This window comes from Lepidochelys kempii, chromosome 4 (assembly GCF_965140265.1).
Source record: "Lepidochelys kempii isolate rLepKem1 chromosome 4, rLepKem1.hap2, whole genome shotgun sequence".
NCBI lineage: Eukaryota > Metazoa > Chordata > Testudines > Cheloniidae > Lepidochelys > Lepidochelys kempii.
Genome location: NC_133259.1, coordinates 140,465,757 through 140,491,039, shown reverse-complemented (window position 1 = coordinate 140,491,039; position 25,283 = coordinate 140,465,757). Strand labels below are relative to the sequence as shown.

At 61.6% G+C, this 25,283-nt stretch overlaps 1 protein-coding gene across 2 annotated transcripts; it reads left to right on the top strand.

The window, feature by feature from the left end:
- Positions 1–2,144: 2,144 nt before the first annotated feature.
- On the top strand, positions 2,145–25,048 carry CPXM1 (carboxypeptidase X, M14 family member 1). 2 transcript variants are annotated; one of them, XM_073343102.1, is made up of 14 exons: positions 2,145–2,443; positions 4,200–4,307; positions 9,011–9,120; positions 9,729–9,868; positions 10,080–10,164; positions 12,611–12,761; positions 13,990–14,078; positions 14,213–14,336; positions 15,028–15,155; positions 16,103–16,282; positions 17,182–17,479; positions 18,399–18,538; positions 19,814–19,916; positions 22,260–25,048. In XM_073343102.1, exons 1-14 carry the CDS (start codon positions 2,221–2,223, stop codon positions 22,523–22,525), a joined length of 2,145 nt encoding a protein of 714 aa, XP_073199203.1. In that variant the 5' UTR covers positions 2,145–2,220; the 3' UTR covers positions 22,526–25,048. The 2 variants fall into 2 exon arrangements, with proteins under 2 accessions (XP_073199203.1, XP_073199202.1); XM_073343101.1 differs by having other exon boundaries at positions 15,028–15,224.
- Positions 25,049–25,283: the final 235 nt, after the last annotated feature.

Genomic DNA, 25,283 nt, shown 5'->3' with positions numbered 1-25,283 from the left:
TTATCAACATCCTTCTTGATCACATCAGGGCCAAATACAGCAGGAAAATCACCTCTCGACTCCTACTCGAGATTCTTCCAGGTCATTGATAAACATGTTAAATAGCCTAGGGCCAAGAACCGATTCCTGGGGGACCCCACTGGAAATATAACCCCCCACCACCATCACAATTCCCCATTTACTGTTACATTTTGAGACCTATCATAGAATCATAGAATATCAGAGTTGGAAGGGCCCTCGGTCAGCCAACTTTTAATCCATTTCATGTGTGCCATGGTAATTTTATATTGGTCTCGGTTTTTACTCAAAATGCCGTGTGGTACCAAGTCAAACGCCTTACAGCAGTCTAAGTGTATTATGCCAGTGCTGTTACCTTTATCAGCCAAACTTGGTACCTTTTTTTGATGCGATTACAAGTTAGTTTGACAGCATCTATTTTTCATAAACCCATGTTGACTGGCATTAACTCCATTACCCTCCTTTAATTCTTTATTAATCAAGTCCCATATCAGCTGCTCCATTATTTTGCCCAGAATCATTGTCAGGCTGACAGGCCTATAATTACTCTGGTCATCCCTTGTACGCTTTTTAAAAATTGGCACAACATTAGCTTTCGTCCAGTCTTCTGAAACTTCCCCAGTGCTCCAAGACTTGATGAAAAGCAACATTAATGGTCCAGCAAGGTCCTCAGCCAGCTCTTTTAAAACTCTTGGACGTGTTGGTTTAACATGTCAGAATTTAGCAGCTGCTGTTTAATGTCCTCCAGAGATACTAGTGGAATAGAAAGAGTATTAACACTATATGAGGAGACTGCCTCATTTGTTTTTTCCCCAAATACAGAACAGAAATATTTCTTGAGTACTTCTCCCTTTTCTGCATTAATATTGATAGTTCTGCCATTTCCATCTAGTAATAGACCAATACCATTGTCAGGATTCTTTTTGTTCTTAATATATTTAAAGAACTTATTGTCCTTAACTCTGCTGGTCACAGATTTCTCCTTGTGTCCCTTGGCTTCCCTTATCAATGTTCTTCAGTTCCTAACTTTTGATTTATATTCATTACTATCAACTTCCCCTTTCTTCCACTAGTTATATATATATTGCACTTCCCCTCTAAACCAGGCTGGCTTTTTAACCAGTATAACCTTCAGTCTTGATTTTGGCTTTTGGGGCATCCAGTAAGGTGTTCTTAAAAGATTGCCAATTTTCATTCACATTATTCTGGAACCGAGACAGAGCCTGCCAGGCTGATTTCTGTCCTCAGTCACACTGGTGCAGGCTTCACTGAAGGTCCCATATTAATAGTGATACTTCACTGTCAGTGTTGCACAGCCTCAGAGGTGTGCATGGGGCTGTGAGGCACGTGCACCCCGTGGGGCATATTGAGAGCCAGCAGGGTCCCCTCCCGCAGGACTTTCATTCCAACACTGGTTTAGCACCTTCCATCCAAGAAGCCCAAAGCGCCTCCCAAGCACTAGCTGATTAACACCCTCTCCTAGGACTAGGAGGCAGAGGAGGAAGGTTGGCCCAGGGGCTTGGGCACAGGCCTGGGTGTCCCTGGTTCCTCTGCAACTGCCCCCTGGCGCGGCCTTGGGCAAGTCACATAGACTCAGGTCCTTAGGAGTATTGAGGGGCGTAAAGCCCATTGATCCAAAGTCTGTCTGGCCTCTGTTCCTGTCTGTCCAGTGCGGATAACAGCCCTGCCCTGCTGCCAGGCTCTGAGGAGGAGAAACGCGTTAATGAGTCGCTGTGGCAAGGGGGATCTTCGCGGAGGGGGAAGCCCCATTTTACAGACGAGGAAACTGAGGCTCAGAGCTGTGAAATGACTGGCCCAAAGCCATGGCGGGGGGCGGGGGCTGGCAGGGCCAGGTGGCAGGACTAGAAGGCAGGTCCCCTGGCACCTTTTCTGGGGGGGCAGCAAAGGACCGTAGACTCCTGGCCAGAGCCGGCGCCCGATGCCAGTGGCCTAGGAATGACTGTGGGGCCGGTCTCTGGCCTGTGCCGTCCAGGGGGTCAGCCGCCGCCCGCGCCCCTCTCCAGCCGGGAGCCAGGCGCTTTTGGCGGGCCCCGCTACTCCGCGCAATGCGGTAGCTGTGTGGCGCCCGCCCGGGGGGCCGGGGGAGGGACCAGCTGCGGGGCGGGCAGAGCGCGCGGAGCCGGAGCAGCGCGCCCCGCGCCCCCGTCCGCTGCGCCCCGCCTGGCCCCTGCGCCCCTCGCCATGTTGGCGCTGCCCCTGCTGCTCCTCCTGGCCCTCGCCCCCGCAGCCCGCCTGCCCGGCGCGCTCGGGGCCCCTGGCCGCGCCACCCTCCGCCCGGGCGGCGAGCGGGAGGTGACGGCGGCCCCCGCAGCGCCGAGCACCCCGGGGCAGCTGGAGGAGCCCGTCTCCAAGGGCGAGGGCAAGAGGCTGCGGCTGGCAGAGGAGAAGGCAGCGGGTGGTGAAGGTAGGGGCTGCAGCCCCTGGCGGCGGGGGCTGGGCGCCTGGGGGAGGGGGATCAGGGGTGGGTCGGGCCCTTTCTGGTGTTTCCTCTTCTGCGCTCCAGCCTTCCGCTGTGCGTGGCTGGGTCTCCCGTGGCCGTGCGGGGTCCGTGCGCTGTGCGGCGCCCCTTCTCTGCTCGGGGGTGCTTTGCGGGTCCTTGGCAGAGGTGCGCTCCGCTTGGCGTGGCTTCCCCGTGGGGCTCTCGGTGGCCGTGTTGGGGCATGGGGCGTCCTGGGGGCTCTGCTCGGGCCTGGCTGGCAGCGTGTTTTCTTTTCCCGGGCGGGGGGCGTCCTGTCCTGGGGGGGCGAGGCATTCCTGATTGCAGAGCTTGGGCTTGCCTGTGCGCTCTGTGCTTGCCCGTGCGCTCCGTCGGGGGTGGTGGGCGGTGCGGGCGGTGTGTTGTGTGCTGGTTGTGTGGCACTGAGGGCGGGAGATCTCTCACTGCACAGCATCCCCCCGGGGTGGCCAGCTTGGCGCACCGGATGCTTCCCTCGCACATCTTTGCAGTAACACACAAGCTGTGCGAAGTTGCTGAGTTGCAAACAGGCTGCTCCGAGCTGTCTCGGGGCTGGGGGCTCGCTCTGCTGCTGGGAACTGCGGGGGGGGGGGGGGGGATCCTTCCCCTGAGTCTCCCAGATCCCCTCACGGTATTTCTTCCCTTCGCTTTGCCTGCCGAGGGGACTGGTGCGCCGGGCTGCTCTCCCCTTGGCTCTCCCCCAAACTGCTCGCTGGGTGCCAGCTGGCCTGTTCCACGCTTCGCCAGCAGCTTTCTGCTGAGCAGTCGAAGCGGGAGGCCGTGACCGGCAGATCTTGGCCCTGGGTGGTGGACAGGACGCCCCCGAGCCTGGTTGCTCCCAGATCCCACCACCCGCAGCAAAGCCAGGCCCCTCGACTCCAGCGGGAGCTGGGTTTGGCTCAGGGGGTGGAGGAGCGACCATGGGCTCTCTGAGCCGGGGGCCCAGGGAGAGGAGTCGGGGAATGGAGCAGTCTAGGACCCATCCACACACGCTAGCCCCAGCCCTCCCCTCCACTGCCAGGCTCCTCCGTGCCAGGCGGGGGGAACTCGCAAGCTGGCTTTGAAGTCTGGGACCAGGGGAACCCCAATGATCCAACAGCCCTGGCTGCCTCCCTGCTCTGTCACAAACTTACTGACAAACTCACTAGGGCGCCCGGGCACCAGCCGCCTTCATGAGACGGGGCCGAGCGGCTCCAGTCAGTGTCCCAGGCCCGGCACGGGTGGCCCCTCGTGGGCTCCTCTGGCTGCAGCTGCTGGAGCCGGAGGAACTGCGTTCTGGCCCGGCTGCGGCTGTGGGCTCCCAGCAGCCAGGACGTGCAGCACCGAGACGGCAGAGGAACTGCTTGGGGCACTGTCGGAGTCCCAGTGGACGGGACCCGCAGGGAGCGACCTCGGGGCCGCTCCCGCACGGCTGGGCCCCTTGCTCTCTGGGGTGGTGCTGGGGCTGAGCTCTGGGGCAGCAGGAAACACTGGTCCCCAGTTGTTCACGGCGGAGCCTAGATCTCTCGGGTTAGAGGGAGCAGCACAATCCTCACGGCCACCCTCCTCCACGGCAGGCCTGGCGGCCGGCAGTGCCCTGAATCGCAGCCCCCGTGTCCCCCGGCCCGGCTGCTCGGTCTGGAGCTCGCTGCTGCGCTGCCCGTTCCGGGCGCCCCCTCCCCGAGGAGGAGCGGGGTGACCGTGTGTCTGATTTGTCTTTCTCCAGCCAGGGGCACCGCGGAAAAATCTGTGCGGGTTAAAGTAGTAAAGAAAAAAGTCTTGAAGAAGAAACCCAAGGCTTCGGCCCAGGGAGCAGCCACCGAGCAGCAGCCACGTACGTACTTCCCCCGTCTCTGGTCACTGACCCGCAGCTTGGGTACCCCCTCTGAGCCCCATGCCGCGCTCCCAGGCTGCAGAAAGCAATTCCGGCCACTCCACACGGTTCCACTTGGCCAGCACCGGTCTCTTCTCCGGCTCCCGCGTGGCCACACGCACACACAGTCGAGGGCCTGCGTCCTATGCGGCACGTCAGTTCTACGCAGCAGAGACCCCGGGGTCCTGCGGCTCTGCCTGCCCCCGCCCCACCATAGCCCGCCTGTCCAAGGGAACCCTGGTGGGGTTGGGGCTGATACCAAATTCCATTGACTATATGCTGCCCCCTGCCCCCCGGTACATTGCCAGCGCCCTGCCCCGGAGCCCGACGCTTACCTGCCTTGCAGAGATGGGCAGGGCCAGCGGGGGCTTGGAAGTGGCGTTGTCCCCTGCTCAGGTTTTCCCGGGAGTGTCCCTTGTCCTGGGAAGTCTGTCGGGAGGCTGCATACACACGGCCGGCTGTCTTGGGAGCTGCCCGGATGGCCTAGTGGTTTTGTACCCTAACGTCCGGCTTGGGAGGCAGATGACACTGTGATTGGTGTCAGCTCCTTCCTTCTCCCTGTGGGGCGAGGTGACTTTCCATTGTGGGGGAGTGGGGCTGGATTCTTAATCCCCCCCACACCCCAGCAAACCTTGTCAGCAGCCCTGGGCATCCCCACGGGGATTGCCACGGGCTCACATACACATGGAAACGTACCCACCCCCCTGCCCGTGCACTGACAAACATCCTCATGCACGTGCCCCCCCCGTATCCCCCACTCACACACTGGCATGTGCTCACGTGTCCACTCCCCCATAAGCTCCCTCATGCACATACAGCTACCCCCGGGTGCCCCCGAGGCAGAGCCTCGGGACCTTTCCACAGAAGGAGCCAGCCTTCCCAGGGCCAGCCCGGGCTCCCGCGGGTTATTCTTGGGAAGCTGGCGCTTTGTTGTTTTTCCTCAGGCTTTTGAGGTTTCAGGCAGCACCGAGGAGTGTTTCCTGCCCAGCTGCAGTGCAGCTGGGTGGAGCGTTGGCAGGAGCCCGCTGCTCACTGGGACGGCCTCGTGAGGCAGGGCGCCCGCTCTCTACAGCCCCTGAGGGGCTAGCCTGGGGAGATTTCCAGGGAACGTCTAGTGTAGGGAGCAAAGCCTGGCCAGGAGCCTTTGGCAGCATCCCAGCAGGAGACGCCGACTCTGGGGCGCTAGTCTGGGGCCGGGCACGTCTGCGAGTGGCACAGAGCAAGAACTGCGTGGTTTCCTGCATCACCGCGGGAGCTGATCGCTAGCATGGGGCTGGAGGACATTCCTCCGCAGGGTGCGGTGGGGAACCAGTGTCCCTGGGCTGTGGGGATTGTGCTTCCCTGGGAACCAGCCAGAGAGATGGGCAGGTTTGGGAGGAGAGTGGGACACTGGAGGAGACAAGGGGTCTCTGGGCTGTTCTGCCTGGCAGGAAGGGGGTACTGGGGGTTGCCAGGTTTTCGACTTGAATGCGCGGTCGAAAAGAGATGCTGGCAGCTCCGATCAGCACCGCTGACCAGACCATTAAAAGTCCAGTAGGTGGCACAGCGGGGCTAAGGCAGGTTCCCTGACTGCCCTGGCTCCGTGTGGCTCCCGGAAGCAGCGGCATGGCCCCTATCTGGCTCCTAGATGTAGGGGCAGCCAGGGGGCTCCGCACACTGCTCCCACCCCAAGTGCTAGCTCTGCAGCTCCCATTGGCCAGGAAACGCAGCCAATGAGAGCTGTGGGGGTGGCACCCGCGAACGGGACAGCATGCGGAGCCTCCTGGCCATGTCTCTGTGTAGGAGCCAGACAGAGGACATGCTGCTGCTTCGGGGAGCTGCTTGAGGTAAGCACCACCCAGAGCCTGCACCCCAAACCCTCTCCTGAACCCCAACCCTCTGCCCCAGCCCTGATCCCCCTCCCGCCTCTGTACCGCTCGGTCCCAGCCCAGAGCCCGCTCCTGCACCCTAAACCCCTCATCCCCGGCCCCACCCCAGAGCCCACACCCCCAGCCGATGCTCTCACCCCCTCCCACACCCCTGCCCCAGCCAAGTGAAAATGAGCGAGTGAGTGAGGGTGGGGGAGAGCGAGCGACAGAGGGAGGGGGGATGGAGTGAGTGGGGGCAGAGCCACGGAGAGGCGCTGCCCAGAGACGTCAGGGCGCTGGTGGGTGCCCCGGGCTGGGTGCTGAGGGCAGGAGCTCCTGGCGTCCATGTGGCCTAGTGGCCGTTACTGACCTCGCTCGTATCCAAAACGATGGACTCAGCCAGATGCTGTCCCTGCCTTGGCGGCTCCAAAGCCCTGGTCCGGAGGACGCGGGGGGCGGCTTCCAAGCAGCAGGAGTCGCACTGGGAGCGGTGTGACTGGTCCCCAGGGGGGTTTCAGCTCCACGAAAGCACTCGGGGGGCCAGGCAGAGCCGAGCCACGTCCCTGGGCCCTGCCGCTCTCGAAGCTAAGGGAGGGTCCATGGGCATGAGGCGGGGAACCAGCCTGCATCCCTGGCAGGGGAGCTGAACTGCAGGGCGGGCTCGCTCTGTAGGTGTGCGAGCGTGGCCGGGGAGCAGAGAAGATGAGATCGCGGCCCCTGCAGAGAGGGGGCCGTGGCTGGGAGGAAGAGGAAGCCGAAGGTTTGGCCACAGGCTGCTGGGACTCCAGCTCGGGCATTCCCGGGAGAAGCGGGGCTCGGGGGCTGGGGCGGGCTGCAGAGGCTGGAGGGAGGCTGCCCGCCCCTCAGCGGGTCGGAGAAGCTCAGTTCCCTGGGCTCACCCCTGCATCTCCACACGTGCCCAGGGCGGCAGGGTGCTGGGCCCAGGCAGGGCAGCCCCAGGGGGGCATTGGCCCTGCACAGCTGCGGGGGAGGGAGGGTGTATGACCCCGCTGGGCAAAGACCTTGTGAGAGCCACTCGCAGCCTGTGGCTGGCCCGGCGTGGCTCTCCCCTCGCGGGGCCCGCTGGCTCCCCTGCTTGGGCTGCAGCACTAGTGGGGAGGCGGAGGGGTTTGTGTCCAAGTCACCCTGCGGGATCCCCTCTCTTCCCAGCATCTCCAAGGCACCCTCAGTGAGTCTGGGTGCCAGGGGAGTTCCCAGGACTTCCCCTTTTGCCCCCCTGCCCCCTGACCAGAGGGGGCGCCGCAGAGCAGAGCAGTTACCTGCCTTCCCCGCAGGGCCAAGCCCAGCCTGCAGCGTGAGGTTCCACAGGGGAACAGCTGCGACTGGCCTGGCCCCATCCCCCACACAGACCCCCTGGGATCGCGCCAGCTGAGGCGGGATATGATGCGTCTTTGACTCATGCTCACAGGCTGTGGTTGTGGTTTCAGCAGCCCCTGGCGTTCTCTGGTATCCGCTGGCCTGATCTCCGGCAGCACTTGTGCCTCCAGCCGCGTGTTCGGGCTCCAGGCTGGGGCTGAGTGCGCTGTGCTCTGCCTGGCGGAGGGAGCGGGGATGTGTGCAAAGCTAGACACCACCGGAGCTGGCTCTGGGCCCTCGCCGGGGGAGAACTGAAACAGGCTGGCCTGGCGGCTGTGTGCAGCCCCCGTATGCAGGGGATCCCCTCGGACTTTGTGCACGGTGTAACGATAAACAATCCCCGTTCCTAGCCTAACACGCTGTTCTGGGCGCTGCCAACAGCGGTGCCCGCACTCCACCCAGCCGTGAAGTGCTGCGGCCACCTCTGGGGCGGGGGAGCACAGCCGCTGTTTAATAGGCAGAGTAACCCTGCAGTAATGCAGGCCAGGCAGCAAGGAGGAATGCCGGATGCGGTTTAAACTGCTGGGGGAATCTCAGGAGAGCCGAACGTAACCGGCCAGGCTGGAATTGGCTGGAACGCTGGTGTTAGCCCTGAATCGTTGGCAACAGCCCGTGATCCGGGCGTTTCAGTGTGTCCCTGCGCGGCCGGCTCCGGTACTGAAGCCGCTCTTCTCTGGCTCTGGGGGTAGATGCGTGAGCCCCTGGGCTGCTGCTGATGGTGGCCTGCAGCCTCTGGGACAGCCAAGACGTGAGGTCTCCAAGCGAGCAGTCCAGCGCCCCGTAGCAGCAAGCTGGGCCCTGGGCTCTGTATCGGCCCAGAGGAAGAGCTCATCAAACACGCGGAAACCGAGTAAAGGGAAACAGGAGGAAATACTTCCCTCTCTCAGGCTGCGGGGTAACCCCCCTCACTTAGCACTTACCCCGAGACCCAGGACGGCACTGGAGAATAGGCCGCAGGGGATACCCTTACCACCCGGGTCTAGGGGCCAGCACAAGGACAGGGAGCTAGGAGTCCGGAGCTCTGCCCCGCAGCCACGTCTGGGGGAGTTTTCAGTCAGTGCCGGGTGTGGACTCTGGAGATTAAAGGCTCTGAGCAGCGTTCACTGGGGCCCAGGTGCTGCGAAGCGCAGAGGCGGCAGGGTCCAGCCAGATTTGGTACTGGCTGTCACCCAGACCATGGCACCCTGGACATCACATCCCACTCAGCACCAGCCAATGAGAGAAGGAGAGAGATTGTCCCCGACACCCCAGGGTGCTCAGCTTGCTGGTCTGCCCCCAGGTGGGATCTCGCCATTGTTCAGGGGATGGGATTCCAGTGGGGAGCAGCTCCTGGCCCGGACTCCCTCTCCTCCTTGGAGTTGCACCAAGGATGCCTTTGGCCCCTCTGGCTTTTCTTTAGCCTGACTTTGTCTTTCCTTTACCCCTTCGGCTTCCCACCAGAATGTCCCCCGCTGGGGCTGGAGTCTCTGAGGGTGTCGGACTTCCAGCTACGAGCCTCCAGCATCAAGCGCTACGGACTGGGTGCCCACCGGGGACGCCTCAATATACAGGTGTGCTGTGCCGTGCGCTGGGGGGGGGGCGGGACCTTTCATTCAGAGCGAGGCCTCTCCCAGCCCACATGGCAGTTACCTGGCCACCAGCTGGGCTTCGTCTCCCTCCAGGGGCTCTGGGGTGCCATCGTGACACCTCCAAAGGGGACGGCTCCTGGCTGACAGGCTGCAGCCCCAGCCCCCTCACCTAACTCCCCCACAACAGGGTCACCCCATCCGTCCCCCGCACTAACCTCTTCACTACGCCGTCTTCCATTGGAGGGCGAGACACCTCCTGCAGCAGCTGGTTAAAGAGGGTCCTACTGAGCATTGCCCCCCCCAGTAGGGGGCGCTGCCATAAGGTACCCGAAATGTACATAACGACATGGCAGCCCACGGCGCCTTTCCATTTTGTTCAGAACCAGCGAATGGGGCCCGTTTTTGCAGGGGAGGGATAGGGTTATCTGTTCGCAGCAGCACTCGCTATCTGTCGGGCGCCCTCCAAACACTTGGGAGGGACAGTCCCTGCCGCAAGGCGTCCAGCTCCCTGGGGCGCTGGCATGGGTACTCCCAGCACACACCTTCGGGTACTACCGCCGCTCTCTCTGTCCCTCCCCTCCCTGCCACAGTCCGGGATTCACGACGGTGACTTCTACGACGGAGGCTGGTGTGCTGGCCACGAGGACCGGGACCAGTGGCTGGAGATCGATGCCCGGCGGCCGACCCGCTTCACCGGCGTCATCACGCAGGGGCTGAACTCCATCTGGACGTAAGCAGCGAGTGCGGGGGCGGAGAGAGCAGAGCGCAGGGTGGTGGATCCGTGGCCCCAGCCGCTGGCTGGGTCAGCGAGCCCCTTATCGTGGTATCTAGGCTCTGGGACGGCTCTTGTGGGGCTATCGGGGAAGGGGGCCAGGGTCCCTCTAAACCCCTCAGTGCTGGTGACTCTGATCCTACTGCTCATTTTCTCTCTCCCCACGTAGGTACGACTGGGTGACCTCCTACAAAGTCCAGTTCAGTAACGACACGCACGCCTGGCAGCCAAGCCGGAACGGGACGGAGGAGGCGGTGAGTGGGAGCGCTGGTGCTGAGCCCTGCATGGGGCGGCCCGGCCCTGGGGCATCGCGGGGACGGGTCAGGCGGCCAGGGCGACGGGCCAGCACCGAGGCGGATGGGCTCTTTTACAGCCGGTGGTTGTGGGTGGCAGGGCCTGCCTGGGCCTCGAGGACTTAGGGACAGAGGTGCGGGGTCAGATCCTCCGGATTTCGCTGAGCGATGCGCAGCCCCCCACGGCAGGGGCTGGGCACTGGGCGCTTTAAGGCACCTTTGCTGCCCTGGAGCCTGGGGTCAGGCTGTGCCAGCCCAGACCCCCAGCCTGAGGGCGGCTCTCGCTCACGTCAGGGGCCTTTCCCCCAGCAGCAGGAGCCACGACAGCCCCCCAGTGGGACCAGACCCCTCCCTGCTCCCCGCAGCCCTCTCCCGGTGCCAGCCAGTCCGCGGAGGGTTAATAGAGCTGTGTGGGCTGGACTGGCTTTGTAGCGCATCCTGTGGGGGGGGCTCCCCCCCCCCCCGCACCCCAGCATCAGCTGGGCTCCATCCTCCGCCCAAAGAGCTTCTGTATGCGTGGGGGAATGGCCAGAGCCCCAGCCAGCTCAGCTTCCCCTGGCAGCCCCCAGCCACCCGGCAAAATCCCACCCCTCCCGGGCTGGAGGGGGAGTGTGTGTGTCCACATGTGTAAAGAAATCAGTGCAGTGCGTGTGTGAATCCATGCTCTGTGTGTGTGTGTGAATCCATGCTGTGTGTGCGTGTGAATGAGTGCAGTGTGTGTGTAAATAAATTCGTGCAGTGTCTGGGTGAATCCATGCTGTGTGTGCGTGTGAATGAGTGCAGTGTGTGTGTAAATAAATTCGTGCAGAGTGTGTGTGTGAATCCATGCTGTGTGTGCGTGTGAATGAGTGCAGTGTGTGTGTAAATAAATTCGTGCAGTGTCTGGGTGAATCCATGCTGTGTGTGCGTGTGAATGAGTGCAGTGTGTGTGTAAATAAATTCGTGCAGAGTGTGTGTGTGAATCCATGCTGTGTGTGCGTGTGAATGAGTGCAGTGTGTGTGTAAATAAATTCGTGCAGAGTGTCTGGGTGAATCCATGCTGTGTGTGCGTGTGAATGAGTGCAGTGTGTGTGTAAATAAATTCGTGCAGTGTCTGGGTGAATCCATGCTGTGTGTGCGTGTGAATGAGTGCAGTGTGTGTGTAAATAAATTCGTGCAGAGTGTCTGGGTGAATCCATGCTGTGTGTGCGTGTGAATGAGTGCAGTGTGTGTGTAAATAAATTCGTGCAGAGTGTCTGGGTGAATCCATGCTGTGTGCGCGTGTGAATGAGTGCAGTGTGTGTGTAAATAAATTCGTGCAGTGTCTGGGTGAATCCATGCTGTGTGCATGTGTAAATCAGTGCGGCGTGTATAAATGTGTGCTCTGTGTGTGTGTAGATAAATCAGTGCAGTGTATGTGTGTGTCCGCGCTATAGAATTAGCTCTGCTCTGACCTCTCCCTGCCCCTCCTGCCTACTCTTTTGGGAAAGAAATGAGTTCATAAGCAGGCAGAAAGCGATCAGCCTGAGGGGGGAGGGGAGGAACCGGCAGCTCCCAGCCCCCTCGGCACTGGGGGAGAGGCGGGTCCAGCCTGGCTCCTCCCGACAGGGAGCCTGGGCCCGCTGGGGTGGGCAGTGGGGGTGGGCTAGTGGCCGGGCGGTGAGTGGGTCTCTGTGGAGGGAGTCCCACACGGCACTCTGCGTCTCTCTCCCTGGGGAGCTCTGAGATGGCACGGGCCCCAGCGGGCGCCTAGAGTCCCGTTGTCACGGGGCAGAGCAGCTGTTGGTTTCCCTGGGGTTTGGCACGTCCCTGTGGCACAAGCCTGGGTCTGGGAGCCTTCCTCCCTGGTGCCAGGTTCCAGCCTCACGCAGGCAGCTCAGGTCTGTTTCTCATCAAGGGTTGAATGGGAGCCAGGGGGAGCAGGCGGGGGCTGGGTCGGACGTAACCCTTTGGGTTCTGATCCCGGGCCCACTGAGCTGCCAACTGGGCAATGCGGACACTGGACCCAGCCACTGCTTCTCCAGAGCCAGGAGACACGGGGCGGCTCTCGCTGCCTCGCAATCCAAAAGCCCCAGAGTCCCGGGAGCCTGGGAGAATCTCGGCTTGTGTTTGAAGGAGGACTCACCATCCCAGCCCCCGCCCCGGGAGGCGGGCTGGGCGTGTGGCCTGAAAAGCACCCTGGGCAATGGTGGCAGTCGGCTGCAAGGCTGCCCTGCTCAGCGGTGGGATGCGGGTGGGAGGTCAGTGTCTCCAAGGGCAGGGGGCGGCATTGGGGGAGCCCTGCTCCTGCTGCTGGGGGCGTGCAGGGCTGCAGGCCCCGGGCCAGCCCCTGTCACCTCCCCCAGAAGGACGAGTGTTTATAGCAGGGATAAGAATGAGCCTCGCAAGCAGCTGGAGGCCGGTGCCGTGTCCGTCTGTCTGTCTCTAGGTGTTCCTGGGGAACAAGGACCCCGAGACGCCCGTGCTCAATGCACTCCCCACCCCGGTGGTGGCACGCTACATCCGGATCAACCCCCAGACCTGGTTTGAGAACGGCACCATCTGCCTGAGGGCGGAGATCCTGGGCTGCCCCTTGCCAGGTAGGACGCGCTGCTGGCATGGGCTTGTCCCTGCGCTCTCCCTCCGAGGGGCCGTCTGGCCAGGCCTGGCCGTCTTCCCCTTCATTCTCTTGTGTGGCATCGAGCCGGGGCCCTTCGCTCTCAGTCCCTCCTGCCTGTCTCCTCCGCAACCCTCTGTCATGCTAGCAGCCCCAGGTCCCCGGGCGGGGCTGGGACAGCGAGCACAAGCCCCGAATGGTCTGGGACGTGGCTGTCCGAGAAATGCCCCTCACGCAATAGCCCTGCCTGGTCGTGCACAGCAACACAGGAACTGCTGGGCCAGATGAGACCCGCCGTCCTTTTAACCCAGGCTCTGGTAGTGGCCTGTACCAGCTGCTTGAGCGAGTCCCTGAGTGATGGGATAACCTGCCGATGGCAACGTTCCCTCCTGACCACCCACCCACCACCTGACCACCTCGGCCAGGCCAAGCCCTGAAGCATGAACGTTTCTGTCCCTGCCAGCGTGCTCGGGTATTTTTAAGTATTCACTGGTATAATTCTGGGTCACCTTGTTCTCCTGGAGGTGCTGGCCATGCCCTGTAGTTCAGGGCGAGCTTTGCACTCAAAGCAGGGATATAGCCTCTCTGTTATGTAGGGGAAGGACTGTGTATCCCCCATGCCGGGCAGCCCAGACCCTGAGCCCGGGACGCATGGCCTGAGGTGTTACACATGGATCCGTGAATTCAGGTATGAACAAAAATTAATTCTGCAAATGGGCCCTTTAAGAAACGCAGCCCGCGGCATCAGACAAGTTTTGTCCTGTTGACATCAGCTCAGGTATTGGCTGTTTACACACAGAGTGGCTGAGAGGTGGATCTGGAGCAAGAGATCGATTCGTACCCAACTTCTTAGGCTGACTGGTCATTTTTTGCCGTTATTCGCTGTAAGGGGGAGTTTCTCCGTCAGCAGTGGCTGCAGAATCTTCGTTAGCGACGCTCGGGGAGAACTGCCCTCTTTCCCAAACGGCGGCCGCCTCCCCTCGTTCTAAACGGGCCACAAGCCGACCTCAGCGAAGGGCCTTCTCAGGCCGGAAAGAGGCCGTGGGCTGCCCTTGGCCAAGGTGGCTGCTGTGTTCATCCAGCTGCTGAGGGCAGCCTCGCCTGGCCCCAGCTGGGGAGAATGGGGGCTGGCGGCCTGCGAGCGAACCCGGGAGCGCTTGGTGCCAAGGCCTGGCGCTGGCCCCGAATTTCACGCCCATCTCTCCCTGCAGACCCCAACAACATCTACTCCTGGGAGAACGACCCGGTGCCGACCGACAAGCTGGACTTCAGGCATCACAACTACAAGGAGATGAGAAAGGTACGTTCCCTTCGCTCCCGGCCTCCCGTCCCTCGCGGTTCCCGCCGCCGGCAGGGAAGGCAGGCACGCGTCCGACAGCTGCCTCCCGCCAGACCCTGGCAGGAGACGCTAGCCGTGCCCCTTGCCCTTCGCAGCTGATGAAGAAGGTGAACGAGGAGTGCCCCAACATCACCCGGGTCTACAGCATCGGCAAGAGCTACCAGGGCCTGAAGATGTACGTGATGGAGATCTCGGACAACCCCGGGCAGCACGAGCTGGGTGAGTCCCCACAGCACGGGGCAGAGAGGGGAGACGCCGCCGGCTTCCCGGACGCACCCCTGGCGCTGGCGGACGGAGAGTGGGAGCTCGGTTTGCTGCCCCTCGTGCCACGCACAGAGTCCCATTTTGGTCGGGGGGACGTCCATCTGCACCCCTGTTCTGCTGCCCCCACGAGGCTGCCTGGCTGAACTCCAACCCGAGCCAGGGCGCCCCCCCGGGTCTGACCCCAGGCGCCACCCCCCCTCCCCCCAGAGCCAGGGCATCCCCCTGGGTCTGCCCCCGGATGCCACCCCCCCCCAGAGCCAGGGCGTCCCCCTGGGTCTGTCCCCGGATGCCACCCCCCCCCCCAGAGCCAGGGCGTCCCCCTGGGTCTGCCCCCGGATGCCACCCCCCCCCCCAGAGCCAGGGCGTCCCCCTGGGTCTGCCCCCGGATGCCACCCCCCCAGAGCCAGGGCGTCCCCCTGGGTCTGCCCCCGGACGCTGTCTGCACCTGAGGCTCTGGGGGGCCCTGGTCCCCAGCTGGCCCAGCACGGGGCTGTTCCTGGGGCCAATCTCTGCTTCGCTTCCCCCGGGAGCCTGGCACGCGGGGGGATTTCCCCGGGGAGTGGGTGGGGGTTGGCCGCGCTCTCAGCCTGTTGCCCGGCGGGCGGGCAGCGGGCTCCGTGGGCAGCTGGCTGCGTGTCGCCGGCAGGGGAGCCGGAGTTCCGCTACGTGGCGGGGATGCACGGGAACGAGGTGCTGGGCCGCGAGCTCCTGCTCAACCTGATGCAGTACCTGTGCGGCGAGTTCACCCGGGGCAACCCCCGCGTCGTCCGGCTGGTGAGCGAGACCCGCATCCACCTGCTGCCCTCCATGAACCCCGACGGCTACGAGACCGCCTACAAGCTGGTAGGGCCCGCGGGGGCCCGTGCCGAGGGGAGGGTAGCTGCGGGCCCGGGCCCGGGGGGACCCGTGGGCGTCGCCTCGCCGCCACTCAGGGGCCTCGGCGGACGCAGGGCGGCCCCACTGACGGGCTCAGGGGAACCGGCACGGCGTGACAGTCGCACCGGGCACCGGGCACGGGCTGGCTCTGAGAGGGGAGACCTGGGAATCCCGGCCTGGCGGAGAGGCTGGGTCCCTCTCTGCACCCCGCTGATGCAGGGCCGGGAGGGTGCTGAATGCCCGCACCCTCCGCTCCGGGGAAGCCAGCAGGAGGCGCTCCCAGCGCGCCTGGGCGGCAGTGTTCAGTGCTGCTGGCAGGTGCTGGTAGGGCAGAGGCCTGGCCCAGGCGGGAACGCGGGCAGGCTCTCGGGAGGTCTCCCGGAGCGAGGCAGCTGAGCTGCGTGTGTCTGCAGGGGCCCGGTGGGGAGCAGGGAGTGGGCCTGGCGGGCTCTAGGGGGTCGGCCACACGAACGGTGCTAGGGGCTGGCCGTGGAGAGCCTCGGCCGCGGGCAGGGAGGGCGATGGGGGTCCCGGGGCATTGGCCTCGTCGCACGCTCTCCCAATGCAGACGCACAGGGAGGACGGGGGGAGCCAGACGGGATGGGGGCGGACGATGGGGAGTGAGGAGGCCGAAGGGGGTGCGAGGGCCCCTCTGGCCGGTGTGGGCTGGGCTGTCCGGGAGGGAGGGAGGGAGGCAGACGGGTGTGGGGGAGGGCCATGGCAGGCCAGAGGATGTCACGGTGGCCCAGCCATTATTGGGGGTCTCTGATCTGTGGGGGGCTCTGAGCCCCACTTGCTCTGGAGAGCGGGAGCCCTGCTCTCCTGCCGTCCCTCCCTCCACACAGGGCTCGGAGCTGGCGGGCTGGGCCATGGGCCGCTGGACCTACGAAGGCATCGACCTCAACCACAACTTCGCCGACCTCAACACGGCCCTGTGGGACGCCGAAGACAATGAGCTGGTTCCTCACAAGTTCCCCAACCACTATCTCCCCATCCCGGAGTACTACACCTTCGCCAACGCCACGGTGAGCCCCGCCGGCCCCACGGTGCGGGACGGGGGCACGGGGGGGGGAACCAGCGTGGGGATGGGGGTGGTGCGGGGGACATAGGGGGCAGGGGACGCTGTGAGTGCTGTGGGGTGCGGGGACAGGGTGATGTGGAAACAGGGGTGCTGTGGGGTGCAGGGGGTGCTGTGGGGTACGGGGACATGGGGGCGCTGTGGGGTGCAGGGGGCGCTGTGGGGTACGGCGACATGGGGGTGCTGTGGGGTGCAGGGGGTGCTGTGGGGTACAGGGACATGGGGGCGCTGTGGGGTGTGGAAACGGGTGCTGTGGGGTGCAGGGGGTGCTGTGGGGTGTGGAAACGGGTGCTGTGGGGTGCAGGGGGCGCTGTGGGGTGCGGAGATAGGGTGGTGCGGGGACAAGGGGAGCTGTGGGACATACGGGATGCTCTGGGGTGCGGGAGGCAGGAGGTGCTCTGGGGTGTGGGGGACATAGGGGAGATGTGGGGTGCAGGGGTGGATGGGGCTGGGAGATCTGGGGATTCTCCTTGGTGTAAGGCAAAGAGTGGGGGGTGGGGGCTGGGGTGACCGATGTGAACCAGGGTCTTCTGGGCCTGCTGCCCAGCAGGTCTCGCATGCAAGCAGTGGGAGTGGGATAATGCAGGCCCCGAGGGGGAGCCAGGGGTTCATGCCAGGGGCCTGCAGACCCCATGGCCACCCTGCATTGCCCTTCCCCTCCTGCAGCCCTTCACCCCAGGGCGAAGCGGGTGCGAGATGCTGCCAGGGCGGAACGGGAGCCAGTCCTAGCCGAGGGCCTGCGAGTCAGGCCGCATGCTTCACGCTCCATCCCTGACCTCAGCGCCCGGGGGCACTTGTCCCCACGCTGCCCCCAGTGCTCTGAGGCCGAGGCCTGTCCCTGCCCAGGTGGCCCCGGAGACCCGTGCCGTCATCGACTGGATGCAGAAGTACCCCTTCGTGCTGAGCGCCAACCTGCACGGGGGCGAGCTGGTGGTGACCTACCCCTACGACATGACCCGCACCTACTGGAAGGCCCAGGAGCTGACGCCCACGCCCGACGACGCCGTCTTCCGCTGGCTCGCCACCGTCTATGCCTCCACCAACCTGGCCATGGTGGACGACGATCGCCGCCCCTGCCACTACGAGGACTTCGCCAGGGAGGGCAACATCATCAACGGCGCCAACTGGCACACGGTGCCGGGAAGTAGGTGGCCCTGCTCCAGAGCCCGAGGGGGAAGGGCTGTTCGATCCCCTGGGGCAGAGAGGTCCTGGCAGCCCATGTGCCCTGCGCTGGACAGGGCGTGGGGTCTCTGTGTTGGAGCCCCGTCATGTCCCGAGGCCCACGTGCTGGGAGTGATCCCGGCTGTGCCCGTTCTTAAACGTGGGCGCTGCCCGGGGCACCGGCGGGCACTAGGGAGCGACTCACTGTGTAGGGAACGGAGCTCCTTGGCTCAGGATGCAGACAAGCCTTGCCCAACGGCCCTCTGGACAGACCCAGCTGAAAGCTTCTGCCCCTGCGTCCATCGCTCAGAAGTGACCCTGCAGCAGGGCCGGTCGCTGCCCCGTGACCCTACAATAACAAACCAGCGCGCGGGGCCGGTCGCTGACCCGTGACCCTACAATAACAAACCAGGGCGCGGGGCCGGTCGCTGCCCCGTGACCCTACAATAACAAACCAGGGCGCGGGGCCGGTCGCTGACCCGTGACCCTACAATAACAAACCAGGGCGCGGGGCCGGTCGCTGCCCCGTGACCCTACAATAACAAACCAGCGCACGGGGCCGGTCGCTGCCCCGTGACCCTACAATAACAAACCAGCGCGCGGGGCCGGTCGCTGACCCGTGACCCTACAATAACAAACCAGTGCGCGGGGCCCGTCGCTGCCCCGTGACCCTACAATAACAAACCAGGACGCGGGGCCCGTCGCTGCCCCATGACCCTACAATAACAAACCAGGGCGCGGGGCCGGTCGCTGCCCCGTGACCCTACAATAACAAACCAGGGCGCAGGGCCCAGCCTGCTGTTGTTGTGTTTACCATTCCAAGTGCAGGCTGCCGTAAGGAGCTCAGCTTCCTTCTCTGGCGTGGCACCAGATCGCCCCCCTGTGCTTGTCTCCCTGTGCAGGTATGAACGACTTCAGCTACCTGCACACGAACTGCTTTGAGGTCACCGTAGAGCTGTCCTGCGACAAATTCCCGCACGAGTCCGAGCTGCCCAGGGAGTGGGAGAACAACAAGGAGTCCCTGCTGGTCTTCATGGAGCAGGTGCGTATCCGGGCCTAAGGCCGGCGCTCCGGGGCCAGGGCAGACCCGGAGCCTTTCCTGGCTCTTGGACGTGGGTATCTAGGGCAGCGCCTCCTGGAGCTTCTCCGCAGAGGTCACGTGGCCCTGTGGAAGCTGGGCAAGGCCCCAGGAGCGGCTGCTCCTGCCAAGGCAGGTTCTGGCTGGTGTTGGTACTGGGGCTGAACCCATCACGGCGCCAAGGCTGGAGAGAGACAGCACAGGACTTAGCCACCTGGGAGGGAGGGAGGGAGGGAGACACAGTGGTTAGAGTATGGAACTGGGTGTCACTCAGGACAAAACTTAACCCCCTACCCCTTGAGCTAAAGGGGAATCACCATTAGCTGATAGCAGTGTAGGGGCAATGACACACAGAGTAATTCTGAATCCAGACAGTAGAGCACACAGTGTCCAGGGCTTGATAACAATTTTTTAAAGACTAGTCAGAAGATTATGGAAGATAAAGATGTGAGAGACATTAGCAGTTAGCTCCCAGAGTCCCCAGACGCAGGGCACAGCAGATATTAATGACCTCACACGGCTATATACGGGGGTCCATCCCTTCCAGAGGCGGGACAGCCCCAGAAGCATGGTGGTTCGGTTTGTAGCTGAAATGCACTCTGGACAGAGCTACAAAAATACCATCTTGGGCCCTGCCACCAGCAGCTCTGGGTTCCTCCGGCAGATGTGATCAGAGTACCAAGGAACGGCATAAAGCAGCTGGGACGGGCAAGCCCCCTCCCGACCACGCCAAACAGCCTTGGCAGTGCCTTCAGGGGAGCATGAAGAGACAGTGGGCAGAGCACCTGGCCATGCCAAGCACTGCGCGGCAGGGGCTGCTGGGAGGACAGAGCTAAGAAGGGATTCATAGAATCATAGAATATCAGGGTTGGAAGGGACCCCAGAAGGTCATCTAGTCCAACCCCCTGCTCAAAGCAGGACCAATTCCCAGTTAAATCATCCCAGCCAGGGCTTTGTCAAGCCTGACCTTAAAAACCTCTAAGGAAGGAGATTCTACCCCCCAGCCCAGGGGCACAAACCCCAGCACTCTGGATGTTTAACCCAGGACAGGACAAACTGCAGGGAGCCGCCCAGCAGATGGCATGCAGACGGTGATGCCCCAAAACCCCGGGCTGGGGGGCAGGCTCGCGCTCCCCGCTGTACCGAGGGGGCCCAGGGAGGGGCAGTGCCTTGTGGACCGTGTGCTCTGTTGGCCCCGGGAGCCCCCTCTGAGGTGTGCTCTGTCCTGTGTTTGTCCAGGTCCGCCGGGGCATTAAAGGGGTCGTTCGGGACAAGGACACCGAGCAGGGCATTGCGGACGCCATCGTTTCCGTGGACGGCATCAACCACGACGTCAGAACAGGTATTGTAGGCACCACAAGACGATCGACCCGGCCTGTTAGTCCCAGTGACACCCCTCGGGCTGCGGCCGGAGCAGAATACGGCCTCTGGGCTGCGGGGGCAGAGGGACGTGGGGCGGTGGGTGGTGCCACCCCAGCTGTATGTCACTGGGAGACCAGTGAGCCGGGCAGTGCTAGGCTCTACTGGACAGCTGTGGGGAGACATTTGGGGAGCAGGTCCGGGGAGGCGGGTCCATAGCCTGCGTTAGGGGAGCAGCCCCGGGAGCAGGCGTCTGCATAACCTGCGCTCGTACAAGGTGGCACTCTAGCCCTTCTAGTGGCCGGACCAGCCAGCGGTCTGTGGGTGAAGTCCTCACTCCATGGGATCAGTGGCAAAGCTCCCCTGACTTCAGTAGGGCCAGGGATTCCTGCTCCGAGTGCGCTGCTGGCTTTGAGCTGGCGGAGCTGGGTCGAGGCTCATGCCTTCAGAGACGCAGGTCCTGGGGTCAGTCCCACTGATGACCCACCCAGGGATGTCCCTGTGATGGGTTCGGTCTCAGAGACCCTCTTGGGACTGTCACCTAACGTGCTGGAATAACCTCTGAGCCAGTTTTCCCTGCCAGCTTGGGACTCCAGAACCCTGCCTTGTTGAGCCAGACGCACTAGCCTGCTGCAACCCAGACCCAGCTCTGGTCCATGCCCCCAAAGCTGCAGACTTTAACCAAAACCTGCTCAGCAGGTCACCTGTCTCCAGGACCCGGACACCCAGTTCCCAGTGGGATCCAAACCCCAAATAAATCCATTTTATAAAGCTTATACATGATAAACTCATAAATTGTCCACCCTCTATAACACTGATAGAGAGATATACACAGCTGTTTGCTCCCCCAGGTATTAATCACTTACTCTGGGTTCATTAGTAAACAAAAGTGATTTTATTAAGTATAAAAAGTGGGATTTATGTGGTTTCAAGTAATAACCGACAGAACAAAGTAAATTACCAAGCAAAATAAATCAAAACACGCAAGTCTAAGCCTAATACATTTAAGAAACTGAATACAGGTAAATCTCACCCACAGAGATGTTCCAATCAGCTTCTTTCACAGGCTAAAAAAAAAGGAGGACTTGTGGCAGCTTAGAAACTAACATGAGCATGAGCTCAAATAAATTTGTTAGTCTCTAAGGTGCCACAAGTCCTCCTTTTCTTTTTGCGGATACAGACTAACACGGCTGCTACTCTGAAACCTTTCACAGGCTAGACTCCTTCCTAGTCTGGGCCCAATCCTTTCCCCTGGTACAGCCCTTGTTAGTTCCAGCTCACGTGGTAACTAGGGGATTTCTCATGACTGTCGCCCCCTTTGTTCTGTTCCACCCCCCTTTTATACTTTGGCATAAGGCAGGAATCCTTTGTCTTTCTCGGGGTTCCCAGCTTTCCTTCTAAATGGAAAACCACCAGGTTTAAGATGGATTCTAGTATCATGTGACTTGTTTACATGTCCCATGAGACTTCATTGCTCACTGGCTGGCACCCCCCCCCCCCCGCCATATACAGGAAGGCTTACAAATAAACAGAGCCATTTACAACCAATTGTTCTAGTTAATAGGAGCCATCAAGATCCTAAGCCACCATTAATGGCCTACACTTCGCATAATTACAATAGGACTTCAGAGTAATACTTCATATTTCTAGCTTCAGATACAAGAATGATGCATACCTACAAATAGGATGACCACACTTAGTAGATGATAAGCTTTGTAATAGGTTTCAGTGTGGTAGCCATGTTAGTCTGTATCAGCAAAAACGAGGAGTCCTTGTGGCCCTTAGAGACGAACAAATTTATTTGGGCAGAAGAGACTTTTTGTATGCAGCATATTCCAGTTACATCATATTTACACTTACAAACATATTTCCATAAAACCTATGGAGTGCAGTGTCACAGTCCCGATGAACTAAATCGGTGTGGGGAGCTCAGCCCAGGGGGAATGGGGGATGACCATGGCCAGTGTCGGACGGCCCTAGAGCCCCAGGGTGGGAAGAAGCTGGCGGGGTGGGCTCTGGGTGGATATAAATAGCGGGAATGGGGTGAAATCAGGGAAAGGGAGATGGATGCTGACAATCATGGACCAGCCCCAGCAGTGGGAGCTGGGCCATGGGACCAGTCACCCCAGCTCCGGACAGCACTCAGGGGAGCAGCCTGGCGTTGGCCCTGGGGAGGGCAGGGCCAAGGCCTTGTCTACACAGGGCTGCTAGTCGCTGAGATGGCCCCTCTGCAGACGAGGGCTCAGCAGAGACAGGCCCTAGCAGACCCAGCCCTGACCCGGCTGACCCTCAGCCCTCCCCCTGGCCTTATTGTCACCCCCTGCAGCTTTCGACGGCGACTACTGGCGCCTGCTGAACCCGGGCGAGTATGAGGTCACCGCCGCGGCCGAAGGCTACCACCCCGTCACCAGGACGTGCCGCGTCTCCTACGAGGACAACCCCACCCTCTGCGACTTCCGGCTCACCAAGACGCCCAAGCAGCGGCTGCGCGAGATCCTGGCCAGGGGGGGCAAGATCCCCAAGGACCTGATCCTGCGGCTCCGGCAGCTGCGGGTCCGCAAGCTGAGGGCCCAGCGAACGGGAGGGGGATGAGGGGACTGTGTGGGGACGTAGAAGAGGGATGTGCTCTGTTCGGCTCGCGCTCCCTCCCCCACGCTCTCTAGTCTAGCGGCTTCTTGCTCCTCTGTGTTGTTTCGCTTCTGAGCTCTGGGTCTGACTCATGCACGTGAATCTGTAGCGGGGTGTGACTGCCGGCCCAGGGAGAGCGTGGTCCTGGGGGAACCAAACGCCCGCCTTCCTGCTGCCGCGCTGGCTTTGACGGGGAAAGGCGGGCACGTCACTTAGCAGTGTCCTCGTGAGGCCTGTCCCTTCCCACCCCCTGCCCTGCCCTGCAGCGCTTGGCTCTGTTCCTCGGCATTCCAGCCCAAGACTCTGCTGCTGAGCACCCAGCTGCTCTCAGTTCAGGGGGAGGGGTGCCTGGGCGGGGTAAGAAGACAGCGGAAATCAGTGGCACAAACAAAGCTGCAGGCGTGTTCCCTAGGGCAAAGGCGTTCCCTGGACGGGCTTTGCCAGCAGAAGAGGACTTTGTAACACCTCAAAGAGCAGCTTTCCCCCAGGATGGTCTCAGCACGGCTGCTGTCATCTTAGCCAGACCAGGGAGACCCCTGTTTAGTGGGTCGAGCCATTGCCTAAGGATCATGCAGGTCCCGGTCCAGCCACCCAATAGAGGCATCTGCCAACTGGTTCGGTTCCGCTCTGCCTGGCCACCACTTGGCAAATCCCCCAGGAGGAACCCTCTGGTGAAGGCTACCTGGAGGCAGCAGTAACCACAAGGCATTTGGACAGCAGGCCCCGGGGCGTGCAGAAGGAAGGGGAAGGAATGTGAGCCAGTCCTGTGAGCTGGGTTCAGACTGAGGGCCACGGCTCTCCTCTCCCGACTGCCATGGACAAGGAAGGATCTTGTCCTCTCTCGACCTGCATGTGGTGAGGTCAGAAGAGGGGGAAATCACCCAAGGGAGTTCAGTCGGCTGTACTGGCTTAATTTAAACCAGTTAATCCGTTTCTTTGGGGGATTACTGACACCTGGGTGGTAGTTGCTGGGCTAACAAAGCAATTGGCTTGGTAGTTGAGGGGATAGACGGCTGCGTGGATATATCTGCTGTTAGCCGACAAAGCGTTCTGTTATGCAGTGTAAGGGAGGAATAACACACATAGTGAAAGGCGAACGGACTGGGGTGTGTTTGTGGTCAAGATCAAGAAACAGGCCAGGCAGTGCGGCGTACTGGGTAGCAAGGGAGGCTCCCTGTGGCGATCCCCAAGAGCAGTATTTGGCCCCCTGAAATGCCCGAAGTGGTGTCTATGCGAGTCTCCCGGAGCGTGAGCAGGCAGCTGCCACTGATTCCTCGAAACATGCAGAGAGTCTGCATCTGAGACTACAGGCGGGCCCTAAAAATAGCTCCTGGCTCACAATGGGCATGACACAAGCAGGACTTCGATTGCCTGGCACAGGGTCTGGCTGGGCAGGAATCCAGGGCAAACATACATCAGTCAGTCAGTACCAACCATGGCAAGGTGTGCACTGGCTGGGCTCCCAGATCCCTTGGGTGCAGTCCGGGATAACCTTGTTCCTCCCCATTGGTAATGACAGCACAGTTCCCAAGGACTCTCGAGGCTGTTTTCTTCCCTGTAGATAGCCAGCACCTGCTGGTTTGGCGTGCCATCGTCTGACTTCACCGGACCATGGGAGACATCTGGGGGAGCCAATTCCTGGCCAGAGGGGTGGCACTCTCACTGAAACCACCACCTTTGGCATCAATTGTCTCCCCGTTGGCGTCTCCTCAGGGCCAACACAAGAGATACCAGCAGCCTTCTCAGCTGCGAGGCTGATACCAAAGGGCTAGCTGGCACCTCGTACGAGCCACGAACCGGATCCTGGGCAGAGATGATTCCACTTGGTGCAGCAAATGGTTCCTGTAGCTTCCTTTCCCCTCGGCCTCCGTTGTCAGGGGTGCTTGTGTGAATGCGGTTCCGCCCCTCGGTGACTCCAGGGATGACTTCAGCCTCAAATCTTTGTTCTCCTAGAACCCCAGGTGAAGTCACACTCCTCTGCATGAGATGTTTCCTTGGCAATGGCGTGTGAGGTCACAGCCAGCGGCTGTGACTGTGCCAGACAGACGGGCTCCCAGCGTCCGCCGCATCCGCCAGGAGCTATGGGTGGGTCTCAGCCCCACTCTGGGTCAGGCCCCCAGTGAACAGAGGAGAGTGTCCAGGGACAGCCGCTACCGAGGGCGTGCAAGCATTATTCAGAGCTTCCAGCTCGTCTGCGTGTTTTCAGACAGCCCGAGGGAGGCTGCAACATCCCTGTGTGCGAGCCCAGGGCTAGTGGGCGCTTCGTTCTGCCAGCGGGACCTGGCTGGAACCTGGCGTGTAAATAGCATTGGAGCAATGGCTCGCGGCTCCGGCCTAACCGGGGCGGCAGGAAAGGGACCACTGCTCGGGTGGGCACTCAGACTCAGCATGAGCAGCTGATGAGTTACAGAGACAGTGCTGGCATTCGATGTCCTTGCGAGCCAAGTGACATCCTCAGGAGCAATAAACCTTTGCTGTTTTACCTTCCAGAGCGAGTGGGCAGTGGGTTATTTTCTCTCCATTTATTGCATTATTAACTCAGTGGGGGGCAGAGCCTGGGTGTGTGCAAAGCCCCTTGCATGGGCCGCTCACAGCAGGGCTGGGGCCTGGAGCAGCGGCATGGGGCAGCCCTGTGGGGCGGGGAACGGGCAGGGGTTGGTGTGACGAAGTGGGACTGTTCTTAATGTTTCCTCTGAATAGTGTGGGGGTGCCTCAGTTTCCC

What these genes read in the sequence shown, in the direction of transcription:
- CPXM1 (XM_073343101.1), top strand. Translation starts at nt 2,221, where the DNA reads ATGTTGGCGCTGCCCCTGCTGCTCCTCCTGGCCCTCGCCCCCGCAGCC. An exon ending in GGGGACGCCTCAATATACAG is followed by an intron (nt 9,121 to 9,728) that starts GTGTGCTGTGCC and finishes TCCCTGCCACAG; the next exon opens with TCCGGGATTCACGACGGTGA. An exon ending in GGAACGGGACGGAGGAGGCG is followed by an intron (nt 10,165 to 12,610) that starts GTGAGTGGGAGC and finishes GTCTGTCTCTAG; the next exon opens with GTGTTCCTGGGGAACAAGGA.